This window comes from Zonotrichia leucophrys, chromosome 1A (assembly GCF_028769735.1).
Source record: "Zonotrichia leucophrys gambelii isolate GWCS_2022_RI chromosome 1A, RI_Zleu_2.0, whole genome shotgun sequence".
Classification (NCBI taxonomy): domain Eukaryota; kingdom Metazoa; phylum Chordata; class Aves; order Passeriformes; family Passerellidae; genus Zonotrichia; species Zonotrichia leucophrys.
This window is the reverse complement of record NC_088170.1, coordinates 7,612,653-7,629,896: the sequence shown is the minus strand read 5'-3', so window position 1 is coordinate 7,629,896 and position 17,244 is coordinate 7,612,653. Positions and strand designations below refer to the sequence as shown.

General features: G+C 42.9%; 1 protein-coding gene across 2 annotated transcripts in view; it reads left to right on the top strand.

Moving 5' to 3' along the window:
- The window catches only part of LRP6 (LDL receptor related protein 6), a 115,839-nt gene extending 108,693 nt beyond the window's left edge, over positions 1-7,146 (top strand). For both annotated transcript variants that reach the window (XM_064736911.1, XM_064736905.1), the window contains exon 23: positions 1,248-7,146. In XM_064736911.1, coding sequence (XP_064592981.1) covers positions 1,248-1,548 — 301 coding nt within the window. In that variant the 3' untranslated portion in view covers positions 1,549-7,146. The remainder of the gene's footprint in view (positions 1-1,247) is intronic.
- Positions 7,147-17,244: the final 10,098 nt, after the last annotated feature.

Here is a 17,244-nt window from a genome sequence, read left to right as displayed (position 1 = left end):
CTTCTCCATTAGCAGAAAATATGGCCTATGTTGTGCAGAAGGTCAGACCAGATGTTTATAATGATCCCTCGCAGCCATATGAAAAATCTTTCAAAATTACAAGTAATTTTCTAATGAAAGAAACCAAATTCAGGCACCAGCATGGGTCATCTGCTGGTTAGCTGATGTGACTTTCAGTATTATAAATTATATTAGGGATGTAGCAGAGGGTTTGATATTTTCCAAATGCTCCCTCACCCAAAAATAAACACTGCTCTTGCTGCTTCTGATCTTCTTTCCTAATATTCTGACTTGACTATAGAGGAGCTGCATCCCCTGGTGTTCCCAGCCACTGACTGTGATGCTGGGAGTTATAGTTACCATACATTTCCCCTTCCAATCTGTTTCCTTGAAACTGTCTTGGGCTCATTTTAAAAGATGTTTTGTGGTAGCAGCATTTGAGAATTTCATCCCAGTTACTTCTCTAAGGAATGCTTCTCCTGAGTGCTCTGAGTGTACCAGGTAAATTTAAGTCCTTCTGTCTGGCCTTGGAAGTTAGTATCCAGAAACTGTGTAATGGAAACAGATTTATCTTCTCCATAATTGTAACATAGCTATTACATTTTTCTACATTTGGACAAATCGAATTAGGACAATATGAGACAATAGAGACAAAGAGTTACAGATGTCCAGGTACCTTTTTCTGGGTAGCATAAGCCCGAAAAAGGACACACATTAACAAAGGATTAACCCTTAAAAACAACAGCTTGTTGTATATTCATACATCTCATACATGATGCATAAATTCCATTCAAATACAGGATTCTGCCTGGTCATCATTAACTTCTTCCTCTGAATCCTAACAGCGCCTTTGAGGCGGGAAGAAGTTTGTTTCTTCTGATAAGAGGGCAATAAATTCTTTTTCTCTGACACATTTAGGTGTCCTGTGGCTGCTATCTTGCTGCGAGTCCTTTCTTTAAAAAAAGTATCCTCCATAGCATAGTTTCTATTTGAACATTTTTTATAACCTAAAACTAGATTTTACACACTACTTAAGAGACTTAATACAGCATTACTTTCTAACACAACATATATAATATTCATTTTAATATTTGTGAAAAGCCAATCATAAAATACATTTTTCACACAGGGAAGTTTAGACAGGACATGCCGTGCATTACTGCAGAGGTCACCATGTATTGACCACTTTCCGTTTCCACCTTGAGAAAGGAAAATTGACCTTTTCCCCGCTCCGTGTCCCCTCGCAGCTACCGGCCCTACAGCTACCGGCACTTCGCGCCGCCCACCACGCCCTGCAGCACGGACGTGTGCGACAGCGACTACGGCCCGAGCCGCCGCCCGCCCGCCGTCGCTTCGGCCGCCGCCAAGGGCTACACCAGCGACCTCAACTACGACTCGGAGCCGGTGCCGCCGCCGCCCACGCCCCGCAGCCAGTACCTGTCCGCCGAGGAGAACTGCGAGAGCTGCCCGCCGTCGCCGTACACGGAGCGCAGCTACTCGCACCACCTGTACCCGCCGCCGCCGTCGCCGTGCACCGACTCGTCCTGAGGCGCGGCCCCCCCGCCCCGAGCCCGCCGCGCTGTAAATACGAAAGGTTCCGCCGGGGACGGGGGGAGGGAGCCGAGCGTGTACAGGTAATGTGGGGAGGAGGAGGAGCACTGAAGATATTTGTACAGAAGAATTTAAAAAAAAAAAAACAAAAACAAAAAAAAAGGATATTTATATATTTTCTTAAACAGCAGCTGCTGCTTGTGCCATAAGAAGAAATGAAATTTTTGTATAAAAAGAACCCAGACGTTTGTACAAAAAGTTTTTATTTTTGCAAATGGAACACAAAAACATGCCTTAATCCAGTGAAGTGACTGAGCACATAAGGAAATGGAAGGACTGGGATGTGTTTCTTGTCCGGTGAGGTGATACGTGGGTTTTGTCAATACCAAAAATGTTTAAAGTAATTAATAATAAAGAAGTCCGTCTCAGAGCAGCATACCATAGATACTTGGAAGTAGCCAAATAACCTCTATGTTAACTGCAGAGGGCCAGCAACTGAAGTTAAACTTGAAAATGCAGTCAGGACAGATATTAACCTTACACAAAGGGCTTTGTTTTCTACAGGAATACAGCAGTCGTAGCAGTGAATCCAGAAAATCAATTGCACACTTTTTTAAATGAATGCACCTCTGTTTTTCCTTAATGCATTTAACAAATGAGAGCGTTTCAAGCTTTCTCCCCTCGTCTGGAATTTGTTATTTTTGTTGGGTGTATCTTAAAATTTGGTTTTTAATCTCAGTTAGGTTTTCTTGTCTTTTCTTCATCCTTTCTTCCTGTCACTTAAATTCACAATATTTCTATTTAAAGTACTGCTAGAACTGGGCTGCTGTAAATGCCGGGTTTTCTCCTAATTAGCCTTGTCATGCAGTGATTATCATGCTAATCATGCTATACATTACCCTCCTCATTTTGCCAGCATGGTAGGACTCTGTTTTGTACCAGGTCAGTACAATTCTCACATCATTGACAAGGGTAATATGCATATACCTGAATGATTTTTAGTCCCTTAAAAAAGAAAATCTTATTTTGACCTAGTGCCCACAAAATGTCAAATATTTTTATACCACATATAATATAGACAGCATATTTATAATCTATAAATTTAACCATGGATTGTTAGTTTTACTGTAAATGAATAATATATCCTTGCAGTACTTTCAATGTATATTGATATCACAGTATACAAATCATATATATAAATATATATATTATTTTTTCCTAGTAAGGAAGCATTTAACTTTCAGTGGAACAACTGTCCATAAGAAAAATAGAAGTTTTGATCATTGGAAGGGGTTCCCCTGCTGTATTAACTGCTCATGTTTTCTTTGTGTTAGGTAAAGCCAGTTTTTCTCAGTATGATTTTGACATACCTCCTCTTTTGCGTGGTGTGAGTTTAATACTTAAGTATTAACCGCTGTGAATGTCAAATTTTAAGATATTCTTAACCAAACCATTTTATATTCACATCTCTATTTTTGTATATTGTCATATTTAGCCCCTTCTCCCATCAGCCTCACCACGGAGGTTTTGACAGGGAGATTATTAATCAAGTGAAAACATTATTTGTGTAATTTAAGGGGCAGCCTAGGATATTGTTAACTCCTCTTGGACTCCAGTGCAGTGCTTTGAATTTGTTTTGTTGCAGCAGGGCACACAGTATACCTGGTCTTAGATGGCATTGTGCATTTGCACCTTCTTCTGACATCACATCCACAGAATGAGGGTGCTCAGTGCCTTCACAGACTGGCCCTCTGAGTCTTCTCTCTCAAAACAAAGGTCCTGGCAGCTCCTGCCTCCTCACCTTTGGCTATGGAATGGGGATAGCAACTTTCCAGAGGCACCTTTGGGGTTTCATTGTTCTCTGTTGCTTCCTTCCCAGCCAGTTTCACCCAAAAGAGAAGTTATCTGAAAATATGGCATGGGCTTGCAATTGACGCTGTTGACAAAATTAGTGACAAGTTATTCTTGCTAGCTGCCACTCATCTGGAGCACTGGATCCTCATTTGGTTTCAGCTCCAAGGAAAACTCTCTCATGGGGATTCCATCTGTAATAAAGGGTTTTTCCTCTAGTCCAGAATACCTTTAAAAAGCGTGATGATCTCCAGGCTCTTGCTGTTGGTCTCTGAAGATGGTGTACTAAGGGGTTTTTTGCCCAGCTCACTCTAGGTTTCTAGGAATTGTGGTAGCTGTTCTTCTGGCTCTTCCTTGCTGGTGGAGAAGCCTCCTTGTGCTGTCCAGCAGGATGGATGTTGAGGAGGGTGTTGTGAACCATAAGGGAACTGAAAACCATTTATATGAAGGGGGGAGGGTGGGTGTGTCAGGGTGGGGGTGAGGCTGGCACACCGATGAGAATTAGAATTTCTCTGTTGTTTACATTTATTCATGTGCAGCATTCCGTGTGGGGTTCACATGTGGAAACTTGCACTAATGAACTCAGAAGAATATTGTATTGTTGTATCTCAGTCCAAGTGCTTGTACTGCAATGGCAATGGTCTCTTCTTGCAAAATGCTTTTTTCTCAGTGTGCCAATTTCTTTTTGAAAAAGTCCAGGATGGTTGAGCTTAAGGAGTGGTATCCTCTTTCTGCCTCACTGAGGCATCCCCTTGGAGGGAGCTTCCTGCAGGTAAATCTGTGTTAATTATTAGCAAGGACTTGTTTAAAAGAAGGACATTCTCTGCATATGGATCATGCTGCCTCCTGTGCTGGTTCACATCCACATATCCCAACTGAAGTCAGTGGGGTTGCCATAGAATTCCATGTAGGATTTGATCAGGTTTTTCTGATACAGATGTTTCAATTTGTGCACCAAATATTTTGGATGCCTCTGGGAGGTTCATGAGAGGGGAATGGACAGGCTGGGGTTTTCCATTGTCTGAAAATGCCCAGCATAGAGAACAGGCTGGTCCTCTTCTGAGCAGGAAGCTGTGATATGATTTTGTAAATACATGTATTTTCTCAGTAAATCTGGAGTAAATTTTCGAAAGAGGTGCTGATTTGTGAAGCTCCTCTTGGGCAGATCTCCAAATTACAAAAGCATTGCTACCCACACCTGACACTATCAGTGGATAAATGCTGAGATTGAACATTTTCTCTTTGTTCCCCTTTGGCACTGAGCCAGTTGTGATTCACATTCCCTCCTTCTCTCAGTGAGGATCATCTTTTCTCCTGCTTCTCCAGCTGACTGAGGTATTGGGACCATAGATAACACAGACATGCCCATCCAGGAGATTGCTGAAGTGGGTTTGTAGCATTAGATCTCACTGATGGCAGTGGAAATTGCTCCTTGTCCTTCCAGTTAAAAGCTCCTTATCCTACAGCATCAGGTTCAGTAGGGCATTAACACAGGGACCTTTTGTACTTTTTCCTCTCTAGATACTGGGCAGTTCTGAGCTGGCTGGTGATGGGAACAGCTGGCATGCCCAGTCTGTTGTAGCTAAAAAACAAAACAAGACTGCATAATTATAGCATAATCAACAAAGTACAGCATCATTTGTTGAAAACCAACGTTGCATGTTTAAATGCAGCATTCATAAGAGCTAAGCCTACCTTTTAAAGTTATACCTGGCATGTCATGGTGCATGCAGTTCCTGGCTACTGCTTTTGGATACCGAGCTATTTGTTAGGAAATAACTTGAATGAGATAAATGGAACACGCACGTGGCATTTGCATTTGAAATAAAGAATGCTCTCCATGAGTATAAATTAATGCAACCTGTGCACAGACATTAAATGAAATATTTACAGTAATGCAAAATACATAAGTGAGCCATTTGATATCAAAGGATTCACTTTGCTGTGAGTTGGAGCTTTCTGCACGGTAAATTCCGGATTTCTGCCACAGCATTTCCCTCCCCATGTGCAGGTACAAGTGGGTGTGCAGGTACCCAAATCTTTGTACCAGGCACTTACCCAAAGCTGATCATTTTTTCCTGTGCATTGATTCAGCCTCCCTGATTCCCAGAGTGCATCCTGCTGTGTCTCACCTGCCCTGGGCTCCTTTTGGCCAGGTTTACAGCAGAGCACCTGAATCCTTAATGCTCTGTCAGGCCAGGCAGGAGGGGAAACACATTTCTTACACTGCTCCCCTACTTTTGGAGTCCATTTTGCAGATGAGTAAAGCTCCTCTGTGTTTTGTAGGACATGAAAAGCAGTCTGCTGCAGCCCTAGAGTAATTAGGAAGAAAACTGCACCCAAACTGCTTGGCATGGCAGGTGCTGCAGTCAGCTGCAAGTGAGGGTGCACAAGGAAAATCCCTGTCATTCCTATTTATTACACTAATGGGCCTTGATGGTGCTGTGGTCTCCAGCTCTGCATTGCTTCTCTATTTATTCTCTAGAGATGGCTTCATAGTAAGTCCTAAACACACTTAAAGCTTTAAAGTAGTTAAACCTGTGCTAAGATGAAGAAAAGGCCACTGTCTTGAATATTATTTCCATTCCTAATTGCTTGGCAAATGTCAGATTAATTAATTAATTAATTAGGACCATTCGGGGGGGAACTGCTTGAGCTATAGAACTCCCTGGTCACACGTGCTGTTGGATCAGATGACTTCTTCAAAATACCTCTTAAGAAGAAGTCAGTCACTTTGTTTTCCTGACCTTTTTGCCTTGAGCATGTTTGTCACACAGTTTGTTAGTGACAGAGTCTGCTTCTGAACCTGTACTGTGCAGATTACTTATTAGTTCTGCAGCAGAAAAATAACTGGCTCATTGAGTGCAAAAATAATTTAGGCATTGCTATTCAGAAATTGCTTTCTTAGCAATGAGATTTTTTAAATTGCATTTTGGTGTTAGTATGGCTTGAAAATTAACCTTTAACTTAACACCAGGTGACAGATAAATGTTGCCAGTAAATTAGGAATGAACTAATAGCTTGAAAAGGGTTACAAAACAGTCGATTTCTTTTCTAAAAGAAGTCAAAATACAGTAGTGATCCAAAATTTCCTTTCTTTTCCATCTTTAAAAAGGGAAGGGATTTGTAGCATTTATAGGGACTGGTGATTCACACCAGAACTGTGCAGGGCAGGGTAATAAAGTGTTGGTGTTTTATTCAGGATTGTCCTAGTTGTTACAAACTGCTGGAGAGCCAGTGTTCCCCTCTAAATGAACCAGGAGCAGCTCTGGAGCCCTGATTTAAATGGCTGCAGCCTTAAACCATGCAGGGAGAGTCAGTGGAAAAGGGAAGTGCATTTTTGCAAAGAGGATACCACCAGGCTTAAGCTGAACTAGCCTTGTTTGCAAGTGAAGGATCTGGTGCTGCTTTCAGATTTTAACTCTTTGTTTTGTTTTTGGTTTGTTTTGTTTGTTCTTTTTTTTTTTTTTTTGTAAGCTTTAATCACTGTTTGTCATTGTCTTAAAGCCAGCTGGTGTCTCTTGTTCATCAACTTCAGTACGATGGTGCTTTGCAAGGATGTATTTATATTATAATGGCCAACATTTGGCCAGCCCTATTCACTCATTCACTAACTTTTTTTTTTTTTGTAAAATAAAGTGCTTTACTTGTACGGTGTATATAAACCTTGTACAAAAATCCTTTCCAATTATTACTATAAACTGAGTTGTAACAAATGAAATGTTGATTTTTATAATAAAACTAAGAGTGAAAAAGGAGGAGTATGTTTCATTTTATTTCAGCATCTGGAGGATAGGTAATTAAAGGTACAATGTGTGTCTTTGCTTTCCATAAAAGTCACAATGAGCTGAGTTTTCTAATGCTGTAGAAGGCTCTGCACACACATGGATTTGCAGTGTAACTGATGATATTTTAAAGCTTAAGTCTCAATTATTGATCCCTGAGATGGGTTTACAGGATAATAACAACCAGATTATTTTACCAAATGAATCTTTATGAGGTGCCAGGTGACCATTTTGGACACTGCTGATTCTTGAAATCTCTGTTGAAATGTTCAGCAAGAGAGAAGCATTTAACTTCAAAATGTAAAATAAATTCCCCCAACCCCTCATCCTGTTGCTGTAACAAGTAATTGGAGAAGAACCAGTTCTGGAGTGGAATTCCCCACTCCACTTGGAAAAAAACCACATGGTTTTGTATCAGTTTGTATCTGACTGTACTGAGACTCTTTTGCAGCTCCAGTTTTTCTGCATGGAGGCCTGGACAAGTCACCCACTTCCCACGTCAGCATTCAGGGTGTGCATTTATCAATCTCACAGAGCAGTGTAAAAACACCTCCCGTTCACCCTCAGCCAGGGTGCTGTGCCTGCTTTGTTTCAATGTGTTACATTGATTTCACCTTGGAAAACAACCATTAGTTTGGAGCTGCAGGGTGCTGTGTTTTTCTTTAAAAATGCCACTTGGGAATTGCTGCTGGGCTGCAAAGGGCTCAACAGCCCTTCCTTTATTTGTTTCTTAATTTAAACTACACTGAGTGTCTGGGCAGTTGTAATTTGTTGTGTAATGACAGTGAGGGGACAAGGGTGACCAGCTGCCAGTGCTTGGGAGCAGGCAAGCTGGAAGAGGAGATGGCATTGGGAATGATGTGACACACCTCAGCAAGCCCTTCCCTCTCCCAAAATTCCCCTGTGAGCTGCACCTGTGTTCAGCCTCTTTCCTCACACCCCCCCTGCCTCTCTAAGGAGCACCAGACCTTGGCCTCCAAGGGCATTCCCTGAGCTTTTGTGGCTCCTTCCCTAGCACAGAGCCTTTGTCCTGCCTCTGGAATCACAGCCCTGGGAGTGCTGCTGGCACTGACACTGCTTCCTGTGCAGGGGGAGCAGCAGGGGAGTCCTGACACTCAGCCAGATTTTAGATAAACACATCCTGTGCTGAAAAGTCAGGGAAGAAATTACCAGAACATGACACCCACTATGGACAGGAGAAGAGTTTGGAGAGGATTTTTTTTTTTTATTTAAATGGCTCATGAGGCAATAGATGCTTAAAAAATATAAATCCATTGGTGTTTATATCCATTTTTCCTAACTTTGTGGTTTTTGGGAATGCTCTGTTTGATACAGACAGATTCCTCCCTAAATGCCACTGTTCTTTCCATCCTGCAAATGTTTTAAGAAACCCTGTGGCTGCAGTATTGCTGTGCAGATGACCTAATGTGGGCTGATCTTCTGAAGCACAGCTGTGAGGGATTCATTATTTGATGGAAGAAAACCCAATTTCAGATGCTTCTAATAGAAAACTGTTCCACCAACCAGCAGCACTAATAAAGAAGGCTGATGGACTTGAAAAAAATCACTTCTCTCTGTTACTTTTCAGTGTGATGGAAAGTGACCACAGGTCCACTCCACTCTGTGTTGCAACTTGAGTAGTGGCAAAGGAAAAACAGATTTCCTCAAATTTTGAAAAAGGAAGGAGAGGGTTTACCAATTGTCTCCTTCACTGGCATCCCTCTGACTCCTAAAAAGATCCAAAAAATGCTTAGGAGTAAACAGTTAGAAGTGTGGGCTTGTCATAAAGCTGGAGGGACAGATTTTGGCAAATGGCAGCAGGTAAGGAAGAAGTTCAGGTCTCTGTCAGCACAGGGCATGTGGGAACAGGTAGGAAAGGGAAAGATGGGAGTTCTGTTGTTTAGGATACCTGGCTCCTTTAGCCACATGGGAATTTCTTTCCTCTTCTCATTTAATGTTTGTATTGTCCTTCAGCTTTGGATGGCTCCAAAATGAGGACAAAAAGAACAAGAGATGTAACCATCATGTCCCAGTTAATTTCTTTGAGTTAATTTTATGTTGGTAATAAAACTTCTGTCTTTCCATGAGTATAAAAGATAATGGGCAAAGCACCTGTAGAGCTGGGAGGGCTTGGCAATTCAGATCCATGATTTAATGTGGGATTTCTCCAACACCTTTTCCCAATGGAGCTGGCACTTGTCATTTTGCACAATTAACTGCAGTTGCTGTCAGCAGGTAGTTGGTGATTTCTTGGTGGATTTCTTGGTGGATTTAGTCTCCAGCATGAGCTGGAAGCCAGCTGTAAGTCACTAAAAAGATTGTTCCAGAGAAAAGGATTTAGGGTGAGCTTTTTTTGGCTTTGTTTTTGGCAGATGATCTTCACTATTGCACAGTTGTGTGAGACCACTTCATATTTGAAATTATCCCTGGCCAGTCCTATTCCTGTGTTATTTTGTGACATGGAAGAGTTGGTGAAAAGCAAAAAGCACTGCAAGCAAAGATTCTTTTAAATTTGAAGATCCCTCTCCTATGTCCAAAAGTACTTTGCTTCTTGTGAGTCTGAAAGTCCTTGGAAGGAATTGAATTTCATGTGCAGCATCAAGAGAAGAATGTTCCTCTCAATGTTCTTTCTCTTCCTTCTGCATTGCTACTGTTTTATAGTTAATGATTTCAAATTTGGTTCCTTCCAGACATAATAAGTTCAGTGATCTGAACTTATCTTTTACTTCTTTGTGGGGTTTTAATGTATTTTATATCATATATATATATGTGTGTGTGTGTGTGTGTGTGTATCTCAGCCATCTCCACTGTTTTTATTGCTTTTATTTTTTCAGAAAAAAAGCACAGATGGTGGATTTTTGGTTTTATGTAGATTTTCGTTTCAGAATGTGCACAAGAAGCTGACATCCCATCCTTCTTGGGAACAGCTACAGCAAAATGCTCAGCTCTGTGATAGCTGTGAGAGCACCAATCTTCACCCATCCTTAGGCTGCTAGAAGGAGGGACCCTGAGGCCAGAAGGTAATTAGCTGACTTGCTTAAGGATGAGATGCTTGATAATGTCCCTGCTGAATCCTCATGAATAACCTCGAGCTCACATGCATGGTATTAACACAAGATTTGTACCCAGAGTTGTTTCCAGTTTCATCCTTGCTTTGCTTCAGCCACTACCTGTAGGTAAAATATGACCCCTTCCACCCCTTTTTTTGAACACCCCTAGTACTTAATGCTGGCAATGTGGATGTTCTGCATCTTTCCTGCTCCTTTTCCTTGTGTGAGAGCCCTGGTGAGTGTTTCCACACAGGTCTGCATTTTCCTGTGCTCTGTCCAAGCAGGAGAGGAGGTGGCAGCCTCAACCTTTCCCCAGAGCTGAAGTACAAAACACAAGGTGCTGGGGTGCTGAGGGGAAAGGAAAGTTACCCCAGGCCCTCACACTTAGATTAAAATACACTTTCTGAACCTTAAAACCTTTTCCAAAGGCAGAAAGCAAAAAGAAAACTTAGCCTTCAAAGTGATGGTGAGTCACACCCCTTTCAAAGCATTTCCACTAATTTCTTGAAGTTTCTTTCCAGTGTGTATTCCAAACATTTTTGTGGGGGTGAGAAATCTTTCCTGTCTCACATTTTATTTTGGTCCATCAAACTTGCCCTCATTTTGGTTTTCCTTCTGGCACTAAGGGCCAATTTGTGTTCTTTAATTGAATGCAGACACTGTGTGTCCAACATGACAGGCCCTAGCACTCAAAAATGGGATATTGTCTTTCCTACTTGCCTTAATTGAGAGCAGAGGGGTGACCTCAGCCCTGAACTCTGCCCTTGCTAGAACTCTCACACATTGCTTCATGCTAAGGCACAACAGAGCACCTGCAATTCCTGGGGGGACAGAAATCCATTTTCAGGCAGGAACTAGGATCTAGTAGATATTCTGTGCTCTGTTAAATATCCAGCCTGGGTTTCAGGCTTGAAGTTTAAACTTTCAAGGTTTGGGGTTTAAACCTTCAAGGTTTGGGTCATCTTTCATGACTAAATTTAGGTTTTTGTGTACTCAGGTCCCCATCACAGCACAGGACCTCTGGTGTTCAGCAGCCCTCTGGTTTCTTTGTGAACTGGGAGGGTTCAGCAATAGCAAGCCTGGCCTGGCCACAGTGGAAGTGTAAGAAAGGAAGCCCCACTCTCCCAAATTGGTGTACAGATGAGCAAACCAGGAAGGCAGCAGGGCCTGAAGGGGTTTGGGATGGGGTGTAGAGATTGTAGGAATCTATAAAATTTGAGGGTTTTGGGAAAGCTGCAAAAGGTAAGCTTCAGAGACAGCAGAACTGTGATTAGACTTAAGTAGCAGTTATGAGATAGGTTAGCATAAAAATTATGTAAAAAGTAAAAAAAGTAAAGACAAATTTAGCAAGATATTAGGAAGTTTTAAGCTTAATAATGGAGCTCTGTGTATTGTCTTTTAAGACTTCTTAAGGTGATGGGAAATGCTTCCCTCTGGAGCTGGGCTGTTCTTGTGCTGGCATTCAAGAAAATCCAAGTTCAGATAAGGAAGATATCATAAGCATAATCCGAAGTTTCCATTGCAGTGCTGTGTGTAATTAATATTTAAGCAGGACCACTGCAGTGGCAAGACAGAAAGTTCTACATTGGGTTTTAGACTTGTGAAATTTATCTCCCTCCAATAACCAGGGATGAATTTGGTTGGTTTCTCTTTCAGCATGCCAGGTTTGGTTGGGAAGCATCTGAGCTTCCCCTAAGAGAAAAGAGCCATGTTTGGCATGGGTCTGCCAAAAGGACTCTGGGGTGGAAAGGTGAGGGGCAGACTAGCTTAAAAGTCAGCATAGAGATAATATCAGTCAGTAAAGCTGCTGATTTCAGCAAGAAATTTTTGGAACCCATCACTTCCACCTCCCCAGGCAGGAAGATGCATCATCTCTGCATTTTGTACAGTGAAATTTTTTCTACTTTGGCTGCAGCAGGTACCCAGTGGAGCAAGACATGGCACACAGGAGAAACCTTCTTGAGGGCTGACTGGGAAGGATTGCAGCAGCTGCAAGCCCAGAATGTCTCCTAACTCCATCCCACAACCTGCTGTGTGAGATTTCATGCACAGCACCAGAATTCCTGACTCAATGCTGGAGTTTGCACCATCCCTGGCAAGAGTACCCCAGGTTCAGATAACAAACAAGCACAGCATCATCTCTAATGGTTTGTGCCTGGTTCTCACCCTTCACTCACACTGCAACACCCAGCTGTGAACTTTTAACCCTGAGCTTGTTCCAGATTGTGAGCCCGTGCAGCAGACAAGTCCCAGGCAGTAAATCCACGTTCAGGCAAGTGCCTGAGCCCAGGGGAATGGAGCTGTTCCCCTCTGTGCCTGCCTGCAATTCACCTCCCTCCTGCCTGCTGCCTTTGTGCCACTCACACAGGAGCTGGGAGCAGCCTCCTGCTCACCCCGGGGCAGCCTAAGAAGGGAAAACCTGTCACTCTGTTCTTTTAAAGTTCTTTTAAGCCTTCTGATTTGCATTCCTTTCTGGAAGAAGAGAAAATTGATGAACTGTTGGTTGGAGAGGTGGCAATTTCATCCTCCAATCCATTGTCACTTCTGGAGTTCTATAAATATCAAGGTCCAGAAATAAACGCCTTTTTTGCCTTGGACATCTCAGTGTGTGTGAGTATCATTCATTTTGTGTCATGTTACAACAGAAAACTGTGTGGTGCTGTGAGAAGAACCAAGGATGCCTTCTATGACTCATCAGCCTGGTTTTGGAGAAATACTGGATTTATTTCATGGATATCATTTCCTGAGAGCTGAAGCAAAGGTAAGCAACAGGCAAGTAAAATATTTGGGTTTGACTGAAGGCTGTTTTCTAGTATTTCTGCTTCCTGTTTACTTGCTGGAGCAAGGAACACTGTGGCCATGCAATCAGCAAGTTTTAAACCTCAGCTTGCTGATACAACAAGTACTAATGCTGATCTGAGTGGATATACAAGAAAAATCCCTAGTGGCACTTCTTGTATTAACAATAAATCTCTTTACCTTTTGCAGGAATACCACAAATAGGCACCAGAGGGTCCTACAACAGAGCACAAAGATGTTTTGTGAAAGATTAATGTAAAATGAAAGCATGGCCTGTCACTCTGGAATATGACTGGCACTTGCCCTTGTTGAAGTTCACATGGTTGGTGACTGCTCATCTCTCTGTTTTGTCCAGGTCCAAGAGGAGAACAAAAGCACTTGGGGCTGCACCTTCCTCTGAGGATGTTCCATGGATGAGCTCATCCTGGTGCCTTTCCTTCCAACAGAGGAATTTACTAGTAGGAGCAGAAATATGGGCAGAATGAACTTTGGATTTTCCAGGGAATAGCAGCTTGGGGTTCACATATACATTGCAGGCTTATAGAAGGCTTTTTGTTCATGTTCACTGAAGCTTCCTATTTCCTTCCTGCTTTCCTTGGACCAGCTGACCTCAGAGCAAGAATAGCAGATGGAAAGCTTGCATATTAAGGATTATTAATGATCTGTCATGCCCTGAACTGCAGAAACTTCAAATTTTGTTTTCTTTTCAAACATACCCCATATCCTGATGCAGAATATATTTGCTCCAGCACTACAAGGAGGGCAGGGGGTGGGGGGAAAGGGAAGTGGTACTTGAGGCCCAGTAAAGGGAAGGGCAGCCTGAAGGGAACAGGAAAAAAAGAACTAAACCACAGGTTTAAAGATGAGCTTTTGTATTTTTGTATTTTATAGAACCAGTCAGAAAGAGAGAAGACTGAGCAAAACCAAACTAATGTCAGCTCTGCCCCATTTTATTTACCCTGTTCCCATAGAAATTATTGCCTTGTTGTTCTGTGTCCTATCGCAGCAAAAAAGGGGAAAATTCACCATTTTCCACTTGGCATTTGTGTTGATCTTATAACCACAGCTGTATTTATTGTCCTGCATAACTTTTGAAATATACTGGCAAAGAATAACTTTCATCTGCTTGGATTGGATTGGATTGGATTGGATTGGATTGGATTGGATTGGATTGGATTGGATTGGATTGGGGCAGCATCACTACCCATGGAGCAATGTCCTCCTCTGACATACAGCCACTCACCCAAACCATGATCTTCTGCCACTTTCCACCCCAGAATACACCCTTCAGATGGCCATTCTAGCCATGGTGTTAAACTGAAAATCAAAACAAAACACCTTGATTCTTTTAAGTCTCTAGTGGTATTTAGGGAATAGTGCATCAGCCCATGTTTGCAAATTGCCAGCCCTGGCTGCACACAGGATAAGCTTGCTTTCTTTCTTGGCTGGAGCTCTGGGTTTCTAAAACCTCTGGTTGGAGTGACCTGACTTTGTCCATTATGGAGCAGTATGAGAACAGAGATAGTTCTAAACATGTTACAGCCAGCCTGGGTGGATGTGGGTGTAAGGGAAGGTGTGATCTGACTCCTTCTTTCATTTCAGCAGTAGCTTTTCAAACAGAACTGGAAACTGTCCCAGAGCAGGCAAGATGGATGTAAAAGGGAAAATCTGATAGAGACAATATAATATAATTTTTAATGTGCTTTAATGATTTTTTCTTCATTGTGCTTATCTATTTTCATCCCACTGCTTTGTCTCACAAGGAAAATTTATTTCAAGGGCCTTTCCTGAAAGAAGATAGAAGAGCAAACATTCTGGCAGTATAATTCCCCACTTTCCATGATGTTCACATTTGGTTTCTCTTCAGCTTCTCAGTCTCTTCATGACGTTTCTCACATTAAGACTAAAACTATGTTGATTTTTATGATATATATCGAGCCAAAAGTGTAAGAAGATTCCCCTTAAAAGTGGGAAGAGACTGTGAGCTCTGCTGACAGGAAATATTTGTTTCCAGGAGGGAAAAATAAATCAAAGAGGGAAAGAACTTCTTTTGAGAGATGGAAAGGCTTGGGTTACAGTTTTTCCTCACCAGCAACAATAGTGCCAAGGGTTCCAAGGGCACGGAGCTGGGCACGGGCGGGTGAGTGGTGCCTCCACGCATGCCTGCCAACAAATGCCAGCATGAAAAACGCCAATCACTTTTTTTAAAATTTTAAAAGTTTAATAGTAATAAAATGGTAATCAAAATAGTAATACAATTAGTCATAATAATTTGGACAAATTGAATTAGGACAATATGAGACAATAGAGACAAAGAGTTACAGAAGTCTGGGTACCTTTTTCTGGGCAGCACAAGCCTGAAAAAGGACCCCTGTTAACAGAGGATTAACCCTTAAAAACAATAGCCTGTTGCATATTCATACATGATGCATAAATTCCATTCAAATGGACAGGATTCTGTCTGGTCATCGTCAACTTCTTCCTCTGAATCCTGACAGTGCCTTTGAGGTGGGAAGAAGTTTGTTTCTTCTGATAATGGGGCAGTAAATTCTTTTTCTCTGACAGATTTAGGTGTCCTGTGGCTGCTATCTCGCTGCGAGTCCTTTCTTTAAAAAAAAAGTATCCTACATTTTTTAACCTAAAACTAGATTTTACACATTTACTTAAGAGAATTAATACAGCATTACTTTCTAACACAACATATCATATAATGTTAATTTTAAAGAGCTCATGGGGGTACGGGGGGCTTGGAGCAGCGCCTTCGGCCAGCCCCGGCCTCAGCCCGGCCCCGGGACTGCCCCAACCCGGCCCCGGCCTCAGCCTCGGCCCGGGGACTGCCCCAGCCCCAAGGTAGCCCCGATCTCAACCTGGGCCCTGCCCCGATCCAGCCCCGCCAGGCCCTGGTCCCGGTCCCGGCCGGGAAAAGGCGTCGGGCAGCGACACCCGGTGGGGGAAGCTGCTGCAGGCCCCGGCCGAGCCGCCCTCGCTCGGCTCGGAATCGGCCCTCGCAGGCCGGGACGGGCTGATGGCTCCGTAGAAAGCCAGAGCCCGACCGGCGAGAAGGGCTTGGGCTGCTCTGCCCGGCCAGAGCCGAGAAACTCACACTGAGCTCCAGGAAAGACTGAGGCACCGACAAGCGGCTGAGTGCCCCTCCTGGCCCTTGTCACTGTGCCAAAGCAGAAATGAAATGTGCAAGGGGAGATCACACAAAGACAAACTGTGCATTAAAGTGTGTTTCTGAGTGGTGCTGCTACCCTTGATTCTTTGGTTTAGATGGAAAATTTTAGATGGAAACTTTCTTCTTTTTTTAAGTTATCAAATGATGGAGCTTTTCCGAAGTGTTTTGTCTCATCTTCCCTGCTGTGCTCAGGGTCACATCTGGCTCAGGCCCTCACTCTTGGTGCTGCAGCTCTGCCAGTCCACACCTGGCTCCTCCTGAGTCCCTTGGCTGTCCCAGGGATCACCAAGCCAGCCCTGCCCGCCTTGCACAGGCACTGGGGGCTGTCCTGTGCCCGCCCATGAGGATGCTGCTCCAGCTGCTTGCTGTCATCTCCAGCTCCTGGCTCCCTTTCCTATGGAGCAGCCTGCTCTGGTGGCACCCAGGCTCTCAGAAACCTCACTGTTGTGTCATGATGCTGCCAGTAGAAAAGTAACACTGGACTGGTTTTCTTTTGGTACACTGCATGAGGGAAATCTGTGTACTTCTATTTTTCTTGTTATTTACAGCTACTTTTTGTCTTCCTTCTGACTGGCAGTCAGCACAGTTCAGGTGTTATGAGGTAAAGACATTGCAGTCTCCCACCAGCCTGCCTTTTTACCAGTTTGGTTTAGGATACTGTAAGCTGTGATCTGTCCTGAGTGCCAAGGATATTTTCCAGAGCATGGGAGTCAGCAAAACATTTGAGTATCGTCCTCTTTTCTCCCAGCCTTTTCAATAAGACATTAAGTAGTGTTTCCCTAAAAGCCACTGAGACAAAATCCCTCTAAGCAAGTTTTTCTTAATTCCTTTCTTTCTATAAGAATAAACCCAAACCACAAAATGTGTAAATTTCTGGATTAATAGTGAAATATGAGAGAGGCATTGACTAAAAAAGAATATACAGCTGTCTTTGGAAAGTATTTTCTCATCTGAGTTGAATTTCCTGACGTCATTGAGCTGTTTCAGATTCTTGAATTATCCATTACTGTACATTCCTGTTTGTGAGGGA